The following is a 25,543-nucleotide window of genomic DNA, read 5'->3' as shown; positions in this document are numbered from 1 at the left end:
CCTTTCATGATGATGTGACATCAGGTCACTTTGGTTTCTACAAAACTTTTAGTAAGATAGCTGAGCTATATTACTGGCCTGGTTTGCGCAACTCAGTTAAGAAATACATTTCGAGATGTAGAGTTTGTGCAACATGCAAGCCGAGTAACCTACCTCAAGCTGGATTAATGGGTTCATTTAGGAACATTATTTTTCCTTGGCAAATGATATCTTTAGAACTTATTGGACCATATCCACGTAGTTATTCAGGTAATACGTATTGTTTGGTTGTTGTAGATTACTTCACCAAATTTCCTTTAGTTTGTCCTCTTCGAAAGGCTACAACTCCAGCCATATTGAAATTCTTAGAGGAACAAGTTTTCTTGCTTTTTGGTACTCCACAAATAGTTTCGTGTGACAATGGTCCACAATTCATTTCAAAAGCCTTTAAAGATCTTTTGAATAAATATAAGGTCCAAAAGATTTTCTACAATGCATCTTATCATCCGCAAGCTAATCATACTGAACGGGTAAATCGCAGCATTGTTACTGCTCTTCGATCTTATACCTACACTGATCATAGAGCTTGGGATCAGTATATTCATTCAGTCGCACAAGCCATTCGAACTTCTGTTCATGAAGTTACCCAATGTTCTCCAGCTTATGTTAATTTTGGTAGACATATTCCTTTGTCAGGTGATTATTTTGGATTAATTTCTGAGAATTCAACAACCCTTCCTCAAGTTTCTGAGAAACTTCATCGTATGGATGATCTCCAAAATTTACCTCCAATCTTCGCTGACATTAGGAAGAAGTTGAAAGCTTCTTACCTTAGAAATCAGATTCAGTATAATTTAAGGAAACGAAACATGCGATTCTTTATTGGCGATCGAGATTTAAAGCGAAATTTTGTAAAGTCAAGTAAGGGTGATGCCATTTCTGCTAAGTTCTGCCAGAAATATATTCCTTGTACTGCCGTTCGAGTAATATCTCCTTTAGTATATGAATTAAAAGACAATTCGACAAATAGACGAATTGGTCAATTTCATATAAAGGATTTACTTCCAGACAATACCGTAGATGACGTAGCATCCTCTTTCTCAGATGAAGATTAACTTAAGTTTGTCTAATAAAGTTAATCTACCATTGTGATTATTATTGTTTTGGCTCGGTTTTGATTACGATTTGGTATTTTCTTGGAACTTTATTATTAATCACCAGATACTGTATATGTTCAGCTTATTCCTTGCTTATTATTTGGTTATATAAATTTAAATTATTAAGCCTTTTCATTCTTATTATTAGGTACACTTATCTTTGTTTACTTTATACTGGTATGGAACGATATTAAATACTACTATTATATATTTTGTTTGTTAATTTGATTATCATCTTTTGTTTATTTGGTTTGCCATTTTGGAAAGAATGTTGTGATTTTTTTTGTGTATAGATTTAATCACTTTATTGGTCATAGTCATACTTTATTTTAATTAATATTCTGATGTACTATATGGGATGATTCTAAAATCAGTTACTAGGAACTATTTATATACTTAATTTTTAGGTTTTTTTGGTATACTCTTAGGTCATATGGACTATTTTGCCTGTGTATATTTGATTGAATATGTGGGTTCGAAGTTGTTGTTCAAACAAGTTGGCAACTATTGTTCAATGGATTTCGTAACTCCTCATTTTCATGGGAAAAATATACAGATGACATTCTTAATTAGCTAACGATCTTCAATTTGAATTCTATTTTGAACATTTTAGTTTTAATCTTGAGTCTTTCCAGACTATGTTCAATTATAATTACAAAAGATTTCCTTTAGCTGATTTCTTAGTCTCACTTATGTTAAGATATTCTTGACATTGCTACCTCTATGGCTAGCATAGTTAGATTGCTTTCTTTTTAGTAATTTATATTTTAGTCAACAAATGACTGTTTACAGTTACATTTACTTCTTTCCTTAGGCATTCACTTATTGATTTTGGATTTAGAACTAGAACATATCCTGTTCTTTCTTAGTAATGTCAGAACGAATAAGTAATTTGCAGTTTCTACAGAAATTGGCCTGTTGGTTCTTGATATTTTGTTTGTTGATTACTTACTTATTTACTATTTACTTGATTACTTACTTCTTTAACTATTACTTTTTGGATATGTTGAGTAGTTATTATTGGTTTACTAAATGCCTTGTAACTCACTTATGTCTGATATTCTTATAAATCTGTTGTAGCTACCTGCTATAGTTAGTGAATATCAGCATGAAATTATTTGTTTGATGTTGATTTAGATTCAGTGATTTAGTCTATGAATATTGTGGTTTAGGCACATATTACCGGATGTGGGTATATGTTGACTTAATTTATTTAGATTATTTGATTAGAGTGTGAGTTGGTTACCCATTTGCCTGGTCGATTATACCTTTGGATATGCTATTCTATAAATCTGTTGTCCACTGGTTGATCAATTTTGGATTTAGTGCCCAATTCAACACTTAAATTGGTTTATATATATCTGGCATTTTTCTTATTGTTACTTTCTGGATTATTTGATTAGAGTAGGAGATTGGTGACTCATTTGCCTGGTTGATTATATCTTTGGATATGCTAATCTATAAATCTTTTGTCCACTGGTTGATCAATTTTGGATTTAGTGCCCAATTGAATACTTAAATTGGTGTATATATGTTTGGTATTTTTTTTACTTATAAATTGTGAATCGGTCCACACTTCTGCCTGATTGATTATCTTTGGATATGCTACTATAAATCTGTTGTCTACCGTATAGTCAATTTTGGAATCAGTATCCGATTTCACATTATTTTGAGATATAGTATTTGTCTTTACGACTATTTTAGGCTACATGAAAGCTTTAATGTAGTTTATGTACTTTAGATAATACATGACTTGTAAGTCACTTAGTAATATTTGGTTATCTTTGGATGTCTCCTCCTTTCTACATCATTGATAATCTGTGGTTAATTGTAATCTTGCGAATCGATATGGATTGTTCGGAAGTTAGTTTTTAAGTTAGTGTTTTTAGCTACATTTGGCAAACTAGTGCCATGGCTAAAAATTTAAATTTTAGATTGGTTTGTATCATTTGCTTTTACTACAATGATGGAAACTTTGGCTAACAAACAGTTAGGCGTCTGTTCGAGATATTGCCATGACGCACGGTTCATACCTATTCTATGATTGTTGTTAGATATGAAAAAAAAAATTTCCATTTAAAATTTTTTTTTCTCCGAGTAAGAGGGGAATGTAACGAGTCCGTCACTTCAATAATTCTTTATTCACTTTAAATAAAATTTTTAAATCCATATCCTCTTAATAATTTCCTTAATTTTTAAATTTTAAGTTGGTATTCAACAGAGACACCAAGCGTCTATATTTGCAATCATAGTTTAGCTAACTCAAAACAAGTGCTGATTGCTCACTTCTGCTTCGACGTTCGGTAGAGACACTAGAATATTAAAATTTTTTTAAGAAGAAGTTGCAGGAAGTTTTGGTTCGGTTTTTTTTGTGTCCTGTTGGTTTATAACCACTCTGAGCCGGTAAGTTTATCCAATTATCAATAAAATGAAAATATAAAAACCATCAGCCATTTTTGAGATCCTCCAGTATTGTCATTTTTCATTTGATTCGATATATTTATCTGAAATGTTTCCCATCATTTCATTAAGAAATTCAACATGTAAATCGAAGGTGTTATTGATATAAAATCATATGTATTTTAATTTTACTTCCCGGCCCTAAAAAACATAATTATCTATATTTAAAACAATTTATTATCTATTAAGAGTATCGATAAAAATATTTTGTCGTATACCGTTCATTATATTATAAAATATATTATTATCCATATCATGCTTTTCGTTAAAATTGTCGATATAATTAATCCATTTTACTTAAAATACGGTCAAGCCATACGAAGGTCACATCATTTACAAAATCATTAAGTTTTTGCTTCCACACTTCATAAGTAACCTTTATAAAACCTTTCAAGGTTCATAAACCTTGTTTTTTCCATACTCGGTATCAAGAGTAAGAAAGAACTCTAAAACAAATGTTTTTTTAGCCTACCTCTGGGAGTGAAGCAGAAGTCGAGGGAAGAATGTTTGATTTTGTTTTTTTTTGGATGTTTCAAGAAGAATTTTTAAGTTAATACCTGGTCGGAACTACACCTGGTTCCAGAGTTGATTTTTTTTTTTTTGACGTGGCTGTTCCCTAGAGGTCCAAATCTGGCTTTGTTATTCTCGGACAATTTGAGAAAGCAGCGAGAAGTATCTTCCTCCTTCAGAATATAAAATCTCGTAAACCTGTATTAAGTTTATTAGTTTTAATATTTTTTATATTTTTTTTTTTTTACTTTAAATCATACTATTTTAAAATAATAATAAAAAAACCATCAGTTTTTTTTCTAAAATAATATTTAATCATATTTAGGGACTAAGTAGGTTGAGGTTTTAAATCCTCCCGTTTAACTCATTTGTACGATTTCTTGTGTACACATTTAATCTGAGAGTTATTTTTTTTTGATATTTTATTATTATTATATATTTAAACCTTTGGACATCTATCCCTTCAGGATAGTGTCCTTATTACTTGTTAGGACATTTAATTGAAAGCCGAAATACAGAGTTACATCTCTAGTAGGCAAGTAAATTACCTTTTTAGGTATAGTCATTAAATTTGTTCCTATATTTTATTATTTGTAAATTCAGTTTATCAAGGATCAGTTGTGTGTAACCAGGGTATTTTTCTTTGTATATAAGTAACTAGATTAACTGTACATAATTGGTGGTGGGTAGCTATAAAAAAAATTATATTGTATATACTTGGATAGGGATTAAAATTTGTGGTGAATACTAAATATTTTAATTAATACCTGTTTCCCGTTTATTGCAGCAAACAGCTTTACAAGATACCTTGGAAGGTATATGTTAATACTTTCCTGGCGCCCAATCATATCTTAGAGCAACTTCCATAATTTACCACTTTCATTTACAGTGGAACCTCGATTATCCGTCTCTCTATTAACCGTCACCTCTGTTAACCGTCAGGGTCCATACATAAGCTATATTGACTACATAAGTAAAAATTTAGTCATGAATCCATTTTGTTTGAGCATTGCGATAAGCCAAACAAAATTCGTTGAAATGTACACGTACACCACCGCATTTTTTTTATGTAAATAATTTTTGTTCTTATTTAGGGCTCTGGATTACATTTCAATTTAAATACGTAATGATAAATAATACCGTACTTCTACTATCTGTGTGTCACCATAATTCAGTTTGATTCAAATTCGAACATTGATTGTGTCACTTAGTCGTTTGATCAATTAAGTTTTGAAAAATGGAGCCTTCCACATCTGGAGCATCAAAAAGGAAACGTGTTGTTTTGTCAATTGAAAAAAAAAATAGAAATTATTGCAGAACTAAATAAAGGTGTTTCTGCTGTCGCATTGAGCAAAAAGTATGATGTTCCGAGAACAACAATCAATGATTTAAAGAAAAACGCTGAAGGAATTGAAAAGTATGCTTCGCAAATGGAATCGTTGGATGGCCAGGTGAAACATCATAAGACAATGAAAAACGCCACAAATGAATCACTCGACACGGTTCTGTATTTCTGGTTCATTTAAAAAAGAAGCAAAGGTGTTCCTTTGTCTGGACCAATTGTTGCTGAAAAAGCAGCGGTTGGTTGGAAAAGTTCAAAAATCGCCACGGCATACGGGAACTGAAAATCGAAGGTGAAAATTTGAGCGCCGCAAGTATTGAAGTCGTGGACGAATATAAAAGAAAGTTTCAAGCTATGATCGATGAATATGGTTTGACACGCGATCAAGTGTTCAATGCGGATAAAACTGGTTTAAACTACAAAGCATTGCCAACGAAAACACTCGCTGCACTGCCTGAAAAATATGCACCCGGATTTAAAACGCAAAAGCAACGAATCACATCCATGATGTGTTCAAATGCAAGTGGTGACCATCGCTTTCCTTTATTATTAATTGGTACAGCAAAAAAAAACACGTTGTTTTAAGGGCATAAATATGAACGCGCTTTCCGTTAACTACTACGCACAGCATAATGCATGGATGTCCCAGGAAATATTTGCTGACTGGTTCAAAAAGGTATGTACTGCAAACCAAAATTTGTTTGTCTATTTTTCTAACGTCGTTTTTTTAGGTTTTGATACCGGGTATTCGACAATACCTGCAAGTTAAAAATTTGCCACCAGAAGCGATTCTGATTTTGGACAATGCACTGCCCATCCTGAAGCTGGTATGCTGAGAAGTGACGATAGAAATATCACATGCTCTTTTCTACCTGCGAATACAACATCATTGATACAGCCAATGGATCAATCGGTCATTGAAACATTTAAAAGGAGATACAGAAAAAATTTATTCAAAACCTAATTATAGAAGAAGAATATTCTTTGCCAGAATACTGGAAAGGATATAATTTAAAACATGCAGTCGACAATGCTGTGGATGCTTGGGCTGAAGTTTCGGAAGTAACGCTGTAAAGAGCGTGGAATAAATGATGGCCTGAATCAACTCAAGATGAAAATGCCCCCGTGACAGCAGAGCGTAATGCAGTAACAAATGAAGTTATGGCTGAATCAACTGTTTTGTTTTCGTTGCCTAAAGATGACATAAACGAATGATTAATTTGTGATGAGGATGCAAACGGCTATCGATTGCTTACAGATGATGAAATCGTTGAAATGGCAGCAGAGGCGGACAAAACTGATTCAAAAGCTGACACAGACTTTGACGATGGCGATGTTGATGATGCTATTGCAACTCATAAATATTTGCGCAAAGAAGCTAGAGGAGCTGCATCGCACATACAACAATTCGTCGAGTGGTATTCTCGATAAGAAGAAGCAAATAAGGTAGATTTGATGATTTTTCGTCGATTAAGAAATTCAGCCGTTACAAAATGTGAAGTAACAAGAAAACAAACAAAGATTTCGGAATATTTTAAATCAAATTGATTCGACTGTACTAACATAAATGCTTCTAATATTATCAAATAAAACATACAAATAAAATTTGAGAGTTAAGATACTATGAATTTTTAATGTTCTGTTAACCGTCTTTTCGATTATCCGTCATACCCTTGGTCCGGTGCCGTGACGGATAATCGAGGTTCCACTGTACTTAATTTCTATTTTTTTTTTAAGTATCCTGTCCTTCTTATTCTCACTTTACGGTCTATGTAGGGCATGCAAATTGGCCGAATCCTCTTTTTGAGTGTCAAGTAATCATTCTCCGGCACATTCAGCTAGCCAGCTTTAATTTATTTGTTTTTGTTACAAGCTGGAATTTTAATATGTTTAGTTAATTATTAATGGGGAAACATCGGAAATCAATGCTTGTCCAATGAAATACAATATTTGATATAATACATAATTTGATAAAATTGATGATCAGGAATAGGTTAAAAATGACATCTATATATATATATATATATATATATATATATATATATATATATATAATAGGCTAAGTAGTATAAGGAATAATAAATATAGAAAATGATGATATTGTAAAATAAATGAGCAAAATCGGTGAATCGGCCAATGAGCCTTAAAGAGCTCATTGGCTGGTCATGGTCATGTAAGTCTCAGAAAAAAAAATCCACTACATGCTGTTTTGAAGATCTGGAGAGTTTTGTATTTAACTTCGTATAAGGCTAAAACGCTAGAACTACATTTGAGACATTGTCAGTAACAATTATGCCTTCAGAAAGTTCATCTTCAGCTTCATCGACATAATACTCTTTTAATATATCAATAATAAATTTCTATATGTCGATTCTGGTTTTTCTTTCTTCAAATTCTTTAAAGTTTGAAATTTAATGGTTTAAAGTACACCTTTATAATCTTAGTTTTTTATAATTCCCTTTGTTTTTATGAAGACACTCTACTTAATGAAGACATTATATTTTTTGTTTGTACAGTTATTCAGTTGTAGATTTGTATTTCTCAAATTAAAAAAAAATATTTATAGTAGATCCTGTGTTTTAGGATTTTTTCACAAGTTTGGCCAAGTACTGGAACTCCAGCATTAGCTACATTTGTAAGCGGCTTGGCAGCAGCAATAGCCGCACTATTCATAAGGCTAGAAATTCTAGTAGAAATGATGTCGATTGGTAAGAAACTCTGTTTAAATTCTAGAATATAGTTGTATTTTTTACGTTAAATAAATTGACGAAATCCTGGAATCCATTTAATTTAGAAGCACAGTAATAGAAAATCATAACGCACATCTTAAAGATAAGATGACTACGAATATTAGTGGATTAGGGACCAATAAATAATAAAGTATTGCATAATAGATGAGATAATATAATAAGAAAACAACTAAGGTTACGGGTCTTCAGATTATGACCAGGAAAAAAAGTATGGAATATCAATGTAAGAAAATTTACAGAAATACCAATATTTGGCGGCATAATACTGTGTCCTACAACTGTGAATATTTACCACTTTATCACACCCTGAAATTTATCTTTTTTCACGCCTAAAATTTTTATAGGCTCTTCTGCTTACACTAATCCATTCGCATCCTTGCTTTAGTAACCTATAATTTATTGATACCTGTTTTTAAAAAAATTGTGCTGCTCACTTCTCTCTCTTTCCATCTTCTTCTTCTCAGTGGTGTCTTAGCCTCACAACCTTTAAATATGAAACCTTTTTATCTAAGTTTTGATGGAACTTCATAAAATTTTTAATGAACAAATTTCAGGTCCCTCATAATTAATAAATTGCACTTTAAGGACTTATTTTTATGAACACATCTTAATTTTTCAGGCAAACCTTTAGCCGAATTTTTAAAAACAAAAAATGATCAGTTCGGTGTACTGAAACATTATCTAGCTCTCTATGCTTACCAATTTTTCATAGCGGCTACTCTTTTGTGTTTAGCACGCTGTATGATTCTTCTCAGGCTACATTCTGGAGTCGATTTTTCCATAGAGGTACCTATATTATCGTTATCCATTACAACAAAACAAAGCAAATTTACGTAAACCTACTTTAAATAATATTTAAACAACACTAAAAAGATTACATGGTTAGAAGCTACCTCATGTCACTTCGCGGGAACGGGTAAATTATGTGTCAGTTCAAACCTTTCGGCATTGGTCAGGGCTGACTTGCGGTCTTTGCAACAATTTTTTTTTTTTGAACAAGGCAAGTTTTTAGCGTGGTTTATCCTTTACATTACTCCGATTAAAATTAAAATTAGCACCTAAATTATGTTTAAACCTATGTATATACGCATAACCATCAAATTCCCGTATTAAACGCAAATTTCACAAAAATGTAACTTGGTGAGTTTTACATCTATATTCTTAGAATATATTATTTAAATTAATTATAACCCAACAATAAAATAACCCAAAAACTTAATTATTTAATATATTTTTTACAAAAATTAATCAAACATTTGAAGATTAAATACTTTCAATTCGCCATTTACTTTCGCACCTCACACATGGTTCGAAATAACACTCAACAAGTTGTGCTTTTTGCTCTGCATTGAAACTTTTAAATTCACTGCTCTTAATACAAGTTGGGAAAAAATTATTTTAAACGCCCAGTTTATGTTCCATGTTGAGAAGGTTATTCTGAAATTTTTTTATTGACATCAAAATTTTCATTTAAATTTTCACAGCCCACTCCAATTGTGGTCTTTTAAGTGGCTACCAACAATAAAAATACTATTACACTTTGTCAAAACTAGGAATGACTTTGAAAGTCCTACAATCGGCACGCCCACTTGAGTCGCAGCAATATTCTTGTTCTTTACGTGCAATCTCCGCGACGGAGGTTGGCAATCATCATGGCTATTCTGTTCTCAGATGCTGCCGCTCTGAATAGTTCGATTGATGTGCATTCGTACCATTCCCTCAAGTTACACAACCATGAGATTCTTCTCCTTCCTACACTTCTCTTGCCCTGGATTTTACTTGTATAATTAATTGAAGTATGTTGTATCTTTAACATTACCAGAAATTTTCTTGCTTCAGACTAAAATGGTTAATATCCGAAGTAATCCGAAACATCAACCATTTCCAAATCCACATCACCTCGTTCATTAAGAGTCTATAATTTATTTTATAACGATAAAAAGAATTATTATTTATTGCATATGATACATGGTAAAGCCCGCTATATAGTGTAGAAACAAAAGAGACGTATTATATAGCATGATACTATGACTAACAAGATAGGATCTTCCCGTAGCACAAAATCGGTCGTGTTCGCGCATGCCGTCATTGGAGAGTAGAATTTGAATTCTTGTTAAAGTTAAATGGGATTTGTATGCATTATGTGATGAAATTATTCAATTAGCAAAATAATAATATTAAATAAAGGTTTAAAAATTACAATAATCGTACACAAAAGGATATCTCCAAACTATTTATTAAAGATTATTTATTGACACATGCAAAAAACTGACATTACGAACGTGCAACTCTCCAATTACGTCACGTCTTATGCGCAATATCTTATCTTCTTAATCACAGTATCATGTTATATAGTATGGATATATTTTCTATACTTAGTTGACAACTCATTGTTTTGCGTAATTGTTTGACAGAGTTGCTTAGTTTTCCAATGCTTTAATAACGCTTGTTAGAAGCAAATAAAACGCTAGTTACAAGCCTAATATCTAGAGTTGCACAAGTTTCACAGGAATATTAGAAATTGATTTAAATTTGGCTTAAAATTAATTCAAAGTCGTCAATCCTTTTGACAAATAATTCAAGTTAAATTAAACTGGTCAATGGTTACAGGTTTAAAAATTTAAACGTTTGTCAAACTAGTTTAAAAAGTTTGAAAAATAATTTATATAGTAAATATACCTAAAATAGGTAAAATATTTATGTTAAATATAGTATGTAGGTATCAAAAATATTGAAAAAAAAATACAATATTGTAAATATTTTTTCGTTAGTTTTAAATATTCATATCAAAGTTTTTCGTTAAAATTAAATTTTTACAAATTGAGTGAAATCAAATAGTAACTTATTCCTATAAACCTTGTGTGACCTGTGTTAGGGATTGTTGTTGAAGTTACGAATTTATACTTATTTATGTTCTATCAGACTTGTCATTTAATCGGTTTCGTTTTTTTTTGAGGCTCTTTTTCTTTGTTAGTGTAAGGTAATGGAATAATAATTTGCTTGATAAATGTCTTTAAAATAGTTTCCTAATAGCTTCATCTTTTAAGGATTGCCCCATGTAATTAAAAAAACTTCAATTTTATGACGAGGATCCAAAATCAAAACGATACAATACATCCAGTTAGTCCTACTATACTGCTTATTAATTTTATCGCGAGCTGCCTGAAGAGCAATATTTATTTTTGCATCAAGATTTCTTTATTTATTATACTCGTTTTCATCGTTCTTGGCGTGTGCCTGAAATAAGCTACTACGGAATTTTTAATATTCGTCTCTCTCTGATACACATATGCGTAATTCAATTGTGCGAGTCATGTTCGTCATGGTAAAGTGCGATGAGAAGGGAATCAAGAGACCACTCACGTCTCCCAGTATTGTAGCAATAACACCGATGCGTTTGACCGATACGGTGTCGGTGATAAGTTCGACCTCTTTACGAATACAGATAGCTGGCCTTAGATTAAAGAAACTAGCTGGCAGTGACGTGTTTTTTTTAACATGTTACCCTGATCTGTGCAGGTGTGGAATTCCATTACATAAAATAATACTCTCGACACCTTAAAAATTCCAGGTTATTATAAATTAACTCTTTCTCTTCCGATACCCATTGCAATAATGACTTGTGGCATTGTTCTTGAATAAGCTGGCTAATAGGTTTATAATTGTAGCAATTACCATTGATATTTTATGTTGTTCTAGTCGATTTTAGTCAGTCATTGTTGGAATTTGTTCCGAACAGTTTTACTTATTATTTTTTGTTGTGAATAACTTATTGTTCTATTTAATAAAAAAAATGCCGGGAAAAACGATAACAGGAGAAATGTGACAATGTGTAGTTCATTTTTTAGAGTATTTTAAAAAAGAAAAAGAAAACAACGGACCTTTGCTTTCGTTATCATCGGTACATGAACGAGTAGCAGACGCTTTGAAAAACAGTCTTCGCACAGTGACAAGAATAAAGAGTGAATACAAGACAGGGGCAGCTCTTACTACACCAGGAGAGTCACGTAATGTACAAAAAAAAAAGACTAATGATGTCAGCGATACTATAAAAGGAGAGATTAGAAATGTACTGTATGGCATGAAAGCAAAAGTGAAATTGTGGGTTTTCATACAAACTAGAAAATAGTAGATAAGTGCTATGTGAGAAACCATGTATTGTCTCCAAACGACTGTATTTTTTGAGGCATTATATGAGAAATGTTTTAAGTCCAAGCCCACTTCAGTTCGTTTTTTACATGAAACATGGATATTCCTAAAAGGGGCATATAAACGTACTTGACAAGATGACTGTGTGAAAAGCATCAGAAAAGGACACGAAAATACAGGTAAACGCTTTGTTGTTTTACATGCCGGAAGTAGGCAAGGATTTGTTAAAGATACTGGATTACTGTTTTCTACGAAATCGAAGAGTGCAGACTATCATGATTCTATGGATAAAGAGTCTTTTAAAAAGTGGGTCTCCGAAAAGCTGATACCAATGTTGGAGGAACCATCTCTAATTATTATGGATAATGCCTTATGCCATAGCTCTTTAATAGAAAGGTTACCGAATGCCAGTTGGAAAAAATCGGACTTACAAGAATGGTTACGAGCGAAAAAAATAATTTTTGACGACTATTCGGGCAAGACAGAGCTATTGAGTCTTTGTCGCCAGAATAAACCACAAAATACCAGGTACGTTATAAACCATGCTGAAAAATTAATTCAGGACGACTAGGCAAAAATGGTCACATATGATGAAAATGAAAGTAGGATTATCATCGATTTGGCGGAAGATTCCAATGATGAAGACAGTTCCAGTGAAGACGCTGACTGATTAGCTAATTAATCAAAGTCAGTTACGTTGTAACAGTTCAGAATTCGCTACAGTGCTTAAAACTTAAAAAATCTGTATCATTTTTTAATTAAAGTGGGTTAAATAATTAACACTTTTTTGGGTATATTTAAAAATCCTTTTAATATGTACTGTTCGGTATATCAAATAGAGCAAGCTAGAAAAATACTTCTTCGCAATTTATACCTATATTCCGTTATTAGAAATTTAATAAAAAATAATTTATAATTTTCTTTTATAACTATTATTTCGTTTGACATGCTACATTTTGCTCCGCCACTGGAGGAGGTAAACGAATCGAGCTTAGACAAGGAAGGACAGATGAAACAACTTATTGCAAGTGTTTTTACACGCACACGCCAAGAACGATAAAAACGATTATATAATATTTCTCTAGACTTCCGTCTCGTTTTTACCTCCAATTTGGGAATGGTCATGTGTAAATGTAATATGTCGCAAATTTTGCAAAGTTTAATCTTAACATATCGGAGCTTTTAATTTTTTTTACAAATTAGCTTAACCTTTGCAATTGTTGCAATATTTTTAAATAATGTACTTTCGGTATCACTAGTATCAGAGTCTTCGGTTTCGTTTTCTTTAGATGCTAACTCAAACACTTCTATTAAATCTCGTGTAGCTAAGTCAGCAATATGTACAAAATGAACGTAGTGCTTATTCACATTTTCCCTTAGGTTTCTCAATTCTTTAAAAAAAGTGAAGTTACTATTAGTGTGGTCAGTAGTAATATCTTAAATATAATTAATAATATTGGATGCAACCGTTATTTTAAAGAACAAAGTTGTCATTAAAACGCCTGTATGTTGTCCTTTAGCAGGTATAAAATCAAATTAAAAAGAATGTGGTGTCCAGTTATTGTCAATAAAATGAACACCTACTCGATAGTTGCTCTTCATCGAATGGGAAGACCACCCATATATGGTAAACGCAAATTTTGAATCACATGAATTTAAAATTTTATTTACAGAATTATTTACAGAAAAAAATTAGTGACTCTAAATGATTTTTTAGAGTGACTGGTAGAATTGAACGGACATTTGTTCAACAAATTAGAATGGCGATCTTGCTACCATTTAGAGCGTACTAAGTATTGTATTTGAAGGACCATCCACTGGCGTGGGAAATAAGAAGACAATTAATTTAAACAATACATAGTTTAATAATTGAATTTTACTACAACTAAATTAATATCTATCCAAAGTTTTAGCGCAAGTTCGTTTATTGAAAACATGCGATCACTGTCCATACACTAGTCCGCGACACACTACACTAGCACTGATACAGATTAAAATGTTACTTATCACTTTAACTAAGGACGTTTTCTTCTATATGAATATACTTGATTAATATTGAGCGTTTAGCTTTTAACTATAAGCTATGTAACGATAACTAAAATGCGAAAGATAAAATTCTTAAACAAGAAGCGACCAGCTCAGCTGGGATACAATTTGATACTATATACGCGAGAGTATAAACTCTTAAACCAGAAATGCGTCGAATTTGTTCGAATACGAAACTAAAAACTAACTAATATGCGAGAGCGACCATCTAAGCTTGACTAAAATTCCAATTTTCAATACCTGATTATTGCAAGAGATTTGCGGGGGTCGGGGGACAACTTCGATATTTCTATACAGAGGTAGGTAAAACCAACCTTTTAAATTCTTGTCTAACAGGAAAATTTTTGGAATTGGTCGAAGAAAGTCGAAAATATATTTTGAATACATTATCGGCTTTTATGAGAATTTTTGCTGGAGAATTTACCTAGGTAGAATTTAAGACGAGTAAGTTAATTGCTACCAGTGTCGTAGCAACCCGTGGATAAATTTCTGTGGACATATAAGTTTGGATTAATATACTTGAACAATTGGTGGGCTATATCATCTTCAAAGAACTTATATGGTAAATATTTTACAGTATACTCCGCTACTAGATCCATAAATTGTTTTTCTTTGTCTTTAAGTCTAAAGTTTTATTTTCAGTTTGCCCAGTAGAATTCTGAAACAAAAAAATATTTTTGTTTTTATATAAATATGTAGACATTTTATTAGATATCAAAGCTGAGAATAAATGAATTCTAATTACAAATTATCTACTTTAAGTTAAAAGTAAAAGTAATTTCCCTAGCTGTAATAGGTATACTTCTTTCGAAATATAAATGTAGATACTTCACTATAGTATTAAAAAGTCATTTTTAAGTCATAAAAGTATAACAAATGTATTAATCCACATGACAATTACCTTATTGTGTGATGATTTTTAAATGTACTTAATTGTCTAAAAGCTTAACAGTTATTTTTATAATTTTACATCCAACGTTTTATGTTGTTACTATTACAAACACTACTTGTTCCATAGGTTCTACGACTATTCATCAAGTGTCCTTTTAAAGAACTAGTGTCACTATTTGGCACTTTATAACGTTGTTCTTTATTTTCAGATAATTTTCATTTTGAAATTTTCATTGTTTTGGAATCGACTGCCGCAACATAAAAAAAATCAGTATATTTCTTTTCATTGTTAATTAATTTGGCCTTATCTACAGATGCCAAGCGTATACAATCTAAATTATGAACTCTAGTAGTTTGCGAAGAAGCAGAATTCAGGTTCAAACATGTCCAATTATTATAAGTCCAAAATAAGTAAAAACAAAAGTCGGATGACGCTCCTAATTAGAATTGGAAATAAACACCTTGCGCAATTTAATATTCAAACGTGAAACTGATGCCGATGTATGCATCCTTACGAAGTTATTTTATTGTTACTTCCTTTGGCGGAAAATATGTCATTTCACGTTTAGCGATTCTTACTAGGTCGCTCTGATAAATCCTGAAAGGACGAAATACGTATAAGCGAATTATAGAGCCACTATACGTGGATACGATATGGTGCAAACTGCAATTTTAGATTTTCCATGTCGGTCCATTCATTGTTTGTATAGTTTGTTAATCGTAGAAGGCACAGATTTAGGTAAGAATTGGAACTTTGGTTTCGAACAAGCAGAAATCTCGGATTTTTAATTTTTGCTTTGTTTGAAGATGTTTGATTTCAAGTCAAACCTAAAGATACCAAAATCAAGTCAAGTCAAACTTTTTTACACAAAAACTTTGGTTCTCAAGTCAAGTATGTTAAGTAAACTCAAACTAGTTATTTTCTATAACTAGTTTGATTTATATAATGTTAATATTAGTAATATTTAATATCTAAAAAACACGTCCCAACCTGGTCTAAATAAGTTGAAACATTTTGAAATTAAATAGTAGCAGATAGTAGTGTATATCTCTTTATATTTTTATAACAAATTCTGTGTATCATTAAAATGTCCAATTTTACACGGTCAATGTCAGTTTTATCGTTTCTTGCCGAAATAACCATATCTCAAAAAATAAATAGCACTTATTGTATATTCTTTAATTTATTATGGGAATTTATTAAGGAATATAGGTCCTTAAGTAATTGTTCAAACAGAAACCGTAGATTCTGCACTTTAAAATATTACGATTTAAGCCAACTTGCTTTAATAAAATGTTGATATTAAGAAAGATACAGGGTGTTAAAGTGGAAATTTAAAATTTTATTTTTTGCTATAACTTTTACGTTTGTAAATATTTTCGGACAAAAATTCACAATTGGATGCTTTTGAGTAGGATAAATTATAATTTTATACATACTTTAATGTAACTGATAGAAATTTGCGCTTAACTTTTTTGCTCTTTGAGTTAGCTCTATTTGTGTTAAATATATTAAAGATACATTATTTTTACAAAGAAAAGGTATACTTGTTAGTAACCTCTTAATTCAACCGTTTTCGAGATAGTCGCATTTTATAAGTTAGCTGCATAATAATTCTTAGTTTGATATTTGTGCGGTAAAGCACTGAATACATCTAGATAAGCATAATTCATAGTGTATTCTTATTAAAACAACTCAAAGATGATAATGTAATATCACAAAATGCTTTGTTATACATCTTCTTCTTTAGGTGCAGTGTCCGTATTCAGACGTTGGCCGTCATCATGTTTACAATTTCATTTTTCTATCGCTTCTTTAGTTTCTATACTGGCGTTGTATTACTTTTTCTCTATTGTAAAATGCTGAAAACCCAAAATATGTGATTTATACAAAACAGTACACGACCACATTCTAGAGAGAAGGCAAATAGGACATACTCAAATACAACTTTTCTGAATGTTGGATTGGTCGTGGTAGTTATATTCATTATATTAATTATTTAATTCATAAAAAATCCGAAAATAATACTTATTATTTATTACGGAAATTGTTTATCCATTTTTATTAGGACAAATAGAAACTAGAGCACAGGTATTAAATAAAACATATGTGTCCTGTTTTATAATACTTTTGCTACAAATCAAAGCTGAAAGACTCAGCATTTTTACAAAAATATGATCGTTGTCCTAATAACCGATATTGTTATAAATATAGTAAAGACACAGTCAATTTAGTTCAGCATAATATTAGTTCTTTAGTAAATCATAATAGTCCATTTGTTCGAGATGTTTTTATAGTTACTTGTAAGCTGTAACGTAATCATATAAATAAGTAATGTCATCGATAGGTTATTCCGTGTGTGTGTGTGTGTGTGTGTGTGTGTGTGTGTGTGTGTGTGTGTGTGTGTGTGTGTGTGTGTGTATAAGTAACCAATGAACGAGATACATCACAGTTTAATACATTATTTAACTTCTGCGACAAATAAGATGCAGTTCCATAATATACCATAAGATTTGGATATGTATCGAAAATAATATAGTTATCCATTATACATTATAGCCACCACGTAGACCCGAATTTAAAGCGCTTGATTTTGGTGTATGGTGTAAGTCTGAATGGAGCTAACTTAAGGAGCAAAAAAGTTAAGCGCAATTTTATCCCACACATGTGGCATATATGGCGCCCTCTATTAGTTACATTAAAGTAAGTATAAAATTATAATTTATCCTACTCAAAAGCATCTAACTGTAAATTTTTGTCCAAAAATATTTACAAACGTAAAACTTATAGCGAAAAATAAAATTTTCATTGTCCACTTTAACACCCTGTATCCTTCTTAATATGAACATTTTATTAATTTTATTAAAGCAATTTGGCTTAAATTGTAATATTTTTAAAGTGCAGAATCTACGGTTTGTGTTTGTACAATTACTCAAGGACCACCCTGTATATATATATATATATATATATATATATATATATATATATATATATATATATATATATATATATATATATATATATATGTATATATATAGGTATATTATATATTATATATATATATATATATATATATATATATATATATATATATATATATGTATATATATATATATATATATACATAATATTAAAAATACAAATTTTGAATAATTTGCAATTAATTAGGTCCCCTCAATTAATTTTTATCCATATTTTTTATAGGTACACTTCTAGCTTATACCCTAGTCTCAACTTGCGTTTTAATCCTTCGATATCAACCCCATTCCACAAATCTCGTAGAATTATTACCGCAAAGTCTACGTACACCCATTCGAGGTTCTCCAACAAAAGAGGCATTAGCGGATAATCCAGGTGGTCAAGTTTTGTACGGCAATCAACTTCATCCTGCTCAACTTAAGCAAGCAATCGATGCCTCGCTGGGACCACCGATACCTTCGCCGTCACCTTCACCTCTACCCTCACAAACGACCCAAAGGGTGATGATTCGAAGAATAACTAGAAGGTTAGTAGGTATTACATGGGTTTTTGAAATACTAAATATTATTGTTTTACAGATTTTTTTATAATTGTTGCACTTTTCTTAAATGAAAATCAATCACAAAAAATTAAATTTTGAAATTTTTGTATTTTCGTCCAATATTATTACAGATATATGGTCAAACTTTTATAAAAAATATTCTGGAGTACACAACAAATGTATTATTTAACACAAAATATAATTTGATACAACAAAACAAATATAAAAAAATTAAAATACAAATATAGCGCGCAAAACATTTAAAGCGATCAATTTGCTCGAACAAATTAAATACACTAATTAAAATCGAGTTTATCATCTCACATTGCATCAATTAGTGAATGTGAGCGTCATAGCAGATTCCAAATATGATTCGCTTTTACATATTGCTCCATTTATTCTATTTTTAATTATTACCGCCTGTTTCTTTTTATAATATATTGCATTTAGATCTGGGCTACATGTTCCATAATTTAGTTTTATCGTTTAAATCAACCTCAATCAAATATTCTCTTACCATATTCACGAATAGTATATCAATAAGCGTAGATTAATAACTAAATGTGTATCACGAAGTGTACGTTTGATATAACATGCTTTTTTAAAACTTACCTTAAAAACACTTAAGCCATATGGCTCCCACCCCTCAAAGAGGAAAATTTACTCTAGGAAAATAAAGTTGTTAAAAGGATTGACCTCTGCGATTGATTATTTTCCTATTTTCGATCCCTAAGTGACCTGGTATGCTATAGTTCTGACATCTAGTATGTACATTTAATAATCTGTCTTGACCCACAATTAGCTTACCGTGAGATATATTTGCTATAAAATATTATTTTAATAAAATAATATACGACGACAATTTTCATATAACTATTTATGGCTTATTATACATGCTTACAGAATTAAATTAAAATAAGACGGAACATAAGCTAAATCTTTAACTTTATCTTTAACAAAAATATAAATAAATATCCTTTGGATAATGCTGGTGGTTTCTGGTAATTTCTTTGAACTCATGCATATGTTTTTTGCATATTCCTGTAATTTGGTCGATCGATCTTGTTGGGGATGTTTTTTGTAATCTTCAGACTTCTACTTCTCCTTAAATATTAAGTCTTTTCATGTTTTCCGAGTCTGCTCTCATAACATGTCCAAATTATTTTAATTGTTGGAGATGTAGAGAGAGAGAAGTTTGCTGACCTTTAACTAATTTAAAATTAATATATTTGTCCTGTGGTCGGTCCACGAAGTTCGAAACATTCTTCTCTAACAGAATATTTTAATGGCGTCTACCTTTTTGCTTTTTGCTTGTCGTAGGGTCCAAGATTCATATCCGTATGTCAGTATTGAGAATATTAAGCAGTTGACCAACCTCATTTTTAGAGTTCGTAAAATTTGAGAGTCATTTCATAATTTGCCCATTTTTCCTAAGGGCCCGTTCCCACTTGTCGGATGTCGGTTCCGGCAAAATGTTGGGTGCTCTAGTGATAATACATTTTGATTGCGTTGTTCACATCTATCCGAAAACGTTTTTTTTTGTCGGCTCCGACACAAATTGCTGGATGTTCTGCCAGCACCCGTAGCCCGATTAAAAATCGTGTCATGCCATTCTTATCGACTCCTCGTAGAGAAAACTAGCAGCGCCCACGTGATTTGTGTGTTTTATAGTGTACAAGTTTATCCATTGTTTTATAATCGGGGAGATTGAGATAAATCCTGAAGATTTGGTTCCACTAGTTTATGAAAGAGTTGTCCTTTAGGACAAAACTTCAAATGACTATAAGAACAAGCAATTGAAAATATCGGCATGACCAGAAATATGCTGCCTACTTATACCTGATTTTGACAAGTCAGAAGAAAAAGAGAGGCAACGCAAAATAATTTGCAAATTCACATCATATATAATTTGCAATAGGACCACCGCGAGGATTATGTACTCGTTGTGCTTGTGCTGGCATCGCCATCGGTTGCCACACTGGAGTTGCATGCTGAATATCTTCATAGTTTATGCCGTCCTTTTCTCTTACAAAATTATGTAATACTGTACACGCTTTTACAATTTCTATAGCCGTGTCAGCCTGAACATCCATTGATCGATGTAATATTCGCCATTTATTGGCCAAAATACCAAAAGCACATTCAACGTACCTTTTTGTACGACTTAAGCGATAATTAAATATTTTTTTCACGTCATCCAAATGTGTGCCTCTGAAACGTCTTAATAAATTTAATGATAACGAGAAAGCCTTGTCGGCAACAAGAACATATGGCATATCTTTTACAATTGTTTCATGAAGAGGTTCTGGTTTTGATATATTCAAACTGCCATCATTCATTTTTTTCCAGAATACAGTCTCTTTAAATATCGATGAGTCACATTCTTTTGTGCATTCTGCATCAATAAGAGCGAGTAAAACAAATGAGAAATAATCTTTTTAATTAATATATATATATAGATGAAATGCATGAACACATAAAAACCTGCCTGATTTCAGCGGCCTTAGAAGCTCTTGGAGAAGACGACCAAAGGAACACCCATCAGAATATCAAATTAAGGGAAGACACATTGAAATGCATAAAAGAAAAGAAAAAACTACACATAAAATACCTAAACACCAAAAAACAGGAAGACTTAGACCTATATAGAGCGAAAAACAGAGAGGTAAAGAAAAGAGTAACAAATGAAAAGAACGAACGATGGGAACAAGCATGCACAGAGATAGAACGACATATCGGAGGAACGAGAAATTTAGAATCATGGCGAATATTAAAAGCACTTCAACGAAATAAGACAGAGAAAACCCAGATCGGCAAAATTAGTGAAAACGAGTGGCAAGAATACTACGTAAAACTACTTACAGAAAACCGTCCCCAATTTCAGGAAGAGAATATAGAACATGCAGGAAATGGGGCATACGACCAGATAGAAATAAGCCTGGCAGAAGTTACGAGAGCAATCAAGACATTGAAGAACAAAAAAGCCAAAGGACCCGGAGGAATACCAAACGAACTAATTAAAAACGGAACGGAAAAGTTATTCCGCATGCTACATAGAATGTTCGAAAGAGGACTAAATGGAGAAGAAATACCTGCGGAATGGACACAAGCATACATCACATCCATACATAAGAAAGGAAACAGGAAAAAATGTGAAAACTATAGAGGAATTAGTATAATATCGTCGGTAGGTAGACTTTACGGGAAAATTATTAAAGAAAAATTAGAAACTGAAATAATAGGAAAAATTGGAGAAGACCAAGCAGGGTTCACAGTAGGAAAATCATGCCTAGATCATACGTACACATTAGAACAACTGATAGAGAAGAAAATGGCAAAAGGTAGACCGGTCCATCTGGCCTTTGTTGATCTAAAGAAAGCATATGACTCAATACCTAGAGTCAAATTATGGGAAGCAATGAATGATCTCGGAATCCGACAAACACTAATAAAAGCAGTTAAAGCACTATACAAAGAAAACAAAGTAGCTATTAAATGTGGAAATAAAGCCTACAATCCATTTAAGACGACAAAAGGACTTCTACAAGGCTGTGCTACGTCCCCTACTCTGTTTAAAATATTCTTGGAAAAGACACTTAAACCATGGAGGAGAAAGTGCGAAGGAATGGGCATACCAGTAAGAGACGAATACCTATACACCTTAAGTTTTGCCGACGATCAAGTAGTCATCGCACAAGATGAAGAAGATCTCAGCTTTATGCTCAGAAAACTAGAAGAAGAATATAAAAACAACGAAATGGAAATAAACTTAGAGAAAACCGAATACCTAACAACAGAAAACAAGGATATGAGAAACCTAGAGATAGACGAGGGAAGACAAATAAATGGAACAGATAAATTCAAGTATTTAGGAACCATAATATCGAACCAGGGAACAACAGAAGAAGATATAAACAACAGACTGAGACAAACAAGAAACTGTATAAGACAACTAAACTCAGTGTTGTGGGATAAGAACATTACGATAAAGACAAAAAAGAGAATATATAACACCCTGACAAGAAGTATCCTGACATATGGGTCCGAAAACTGGACAATAAACAAGAGAAATAGAGGTAGAATAAGAGCAGTAGAAATGGAGTTCCTGAGGAGAAGCTGTAGACTTACAAAAAGAGACAGAATTGAAAACGCAGAGATTAAGCGGAGAATGGGAGTGCAATCAGACATAATCGACTATATAGAGGAGAAGAGACTATCCTGGTACGGCCACGTCAGAAGAGCGGACAGAGGACGCTGGATAAACAAAATCACAGAATGGAGCCCGATTGGAAGAAGAAAGAGAGGAAGACCCCGAAGGTCATTCAGAGATGAAATCGACGAGGCTATGGAGAAAAGAACCCTGCGAGATGGAGACTGGAATGACAGGGAAAATTGGAGAAAACGGTTGAGTGAAGGAAGACAGTGAAAACTGTGGAAATCCTTAGTAGTAGTAGTATTATATATATATATATATATATATATATATATATATATATATATATATATATATATATATATATATATATATATATATATATATATATATATATATATTGTTATGATGTGTTGTTTGATTGTATTATGAGCATATATATGTATATAAATATATATATATATATATATATATATATATATATATATATATAAAGAACAGATGAGATATTTAAAACAAGTTGCTGAGCCTTATCGTATTTATGATTCTGTTAGAAAACGACCAACATCCAAACCAAATACCATCGCAAATTTGGAGGCAGGAGCATCTTCTTAGATGTCTGTAGACTTATTTCCCAACAGTCTTAAAAACAAAAGAACCAGAACCTGAAAGACAAAATGGGCCACTTTTTGGACAATAGGCTAAAGGTGGAAACTGATCATCCAATGTTATTTTTTTTTAAGGTAAACTACCGGCCGTAATTTCTTTTGATGCTGATGAAACATTGGATCTTCAATCAGGCGTCTTGTCATTGATACAAAACATTAAAAAGAAAAGTGAAAATAGACTATCCATATCTAATGGGGTCACACAGTCACGAAATCGCCTACAAGGATTCAGATATTCAACTCAAAATCAGAATATGGTTTCTCCAAATGGATCTGGATATTCGACTGAAAATCAGAATATGATTTCTCCAAATGGATATGGATATTCGACTCAAAAGCAGAATATGGTTTCCCAAAGTGGATCTGGATATCCGACAGACCAAACTATTGAACTTCCATTGACATCGCCTGCTTCTTCTACCTGGTCACATCAGTCAAGCTCTACTCAATATAGTTCACAATTAAATTTTGATGCTGATTTCTAAAATACCTATCTTCTACTACTTGTATTATTTTCTTAAAATAAATGATTTCTTACCTTAAAAAAATCGAGAGGCTTTCTTCGGGACAAATGCACTCTCTAAATCTTATAGTGTGAAAGTAAATTATTGATCTTGTATTGTGATAGTGAATTCTTGCTGAAACGCGTGTGCCAGTATATCATTTAATGTAGTTATGGACATTCTAAAATAATTAAAGAACATATGTTCGTCACTTCTCAATTCTCCGATTAAGTTATGAAAACTTCCCAAAGAAAATCTTGCTCTCGGGATTGGATGAACCCAAAATTTTTATTTATTGGCTGTTTTTCTTTGTTTCCTTCTAAAAAGATAGAACATCACAACAAAAGCTTCATCGGCCGCATCCATCACGCACAGTCGCAGTCGCCTCGTTTATAATGGCTCTGGTTTCGATGGGAGCCGACATACGACTAGTGAGAATAGAAGCGGCAACAGGCGATTAAAAAACGGATGCTACATCCGACAAGTGGGAACGGGCTCTAAGAAGACTTTTGCTAGATCACATCTACGTTTTATTTCTTTCTGCCGTGACCATGTGTGTTTAGTGACCCCAGGTATAAGTATGAGCTTACAAACTTAAACCGGTCAATTGTGGTTATGGCTGAATGATTGTTAAGTAGTCTATCCACTATCATGATATTTGTTTTTGATTTGTTTAACTGCAGACCAAATATTTGACTTTTGTTTTCAACTAGTTATATGAGATCAATTAACTCTTCTAGATTATTTGTAAAAAAGGCTGGTTATTTTTCGGCCCTTTATTGAAATGGCCTTATCTCACTCTTCAAGCGCTCTTCTCAAAATATTCTCGTCGTGTATATAATTGTAGAGACAGTATACATCATTGTCTGAGAGCTAGTTTTGGATAGAATTCGTTTGAAAGTGTGTCAATCACTTTAATTGTTGCAGTAATGTATTCGTATAAGTAGTGCAGTTGCAGTAATGTATTCGTAGTTCAGTTATAAGTGAAATTAAGTGTTGTGGTACGCCTACTTCTTTTAGTATGTGCTATAAGTGTTGTCATTTGACCCTGTCGAATGCATTGCATTTTCCACATTTTGGTAAATTTAGTTTATTGTTGGGATATTTCTCTTCGCAGAAAGGTTTTTAGTCTTTCATTGATTATATCTGTAGCATTATTTTGCTGGCATATGAGATAAGGGAGATGATTCCATAATTTTTGCATTTATAAAGGCTGCCTTTTTGTATATTGTTGTTATTGTATATTTTGTCTAGTCATCAAACCATTTTTTGGAATGTCATATTTTGTTACAAAGCAAGTGAAGCAATTTTATTCTACTTTTTTCTGTGGCTATAAGAATTTCTGCTATGACCACATCCGGTAAAAAATTTGTTTTTCTTGAGTTTACTGATCGCCAGTTTTATTTTATTCTTA

The 25,543-nt window shown here is 32.0% G+C and overlaps 1 protein-coding gene across 1 annotated transcript in view; it reads left to right on the top strand.

The window, feature by feature from the left end:
* The window catches only part of LOC140451901 (solute carrier family 7 member 14), an 812,989-nt gene that overhangs the window by 746,107 nt on the left and 41,339 nt on the right, over positions 1-25,543 (top strand). The window contains exons 8-9 of the mRNA XM_072545857.1: positions 8,032-8,156; positions 18,490-18,790. Of these exons, the coding sequence (XP_072401958.1) occupies positions 8,032-8,156; positions 18,490-18,790 (426 nt within the window). The remainder of the gene's footprint in view (positions 1-8,031; positions 8,157-18,489; positions 18,791-25,543) is intronic.

This window comes from Diabrotica undecimpunctata, chromosome 1, assembly GCF_040954645.1.
Source record: "Diabrotica undecimpunctata isolate CICGRU chromosome 1, icDiaUnde3, whole genome shotgun sequence".
NCBI lineage: Eukaryota > Metazoa > Arthropoda > Insecta > Coleoptera > Chrysomelidae > Diabrotica > Diabrotica undecimpunctata.
Note: the sequence above shows the minus strand (reverse complement) of the source record. Positions and strands in the feature narration are given on the sequence as shown.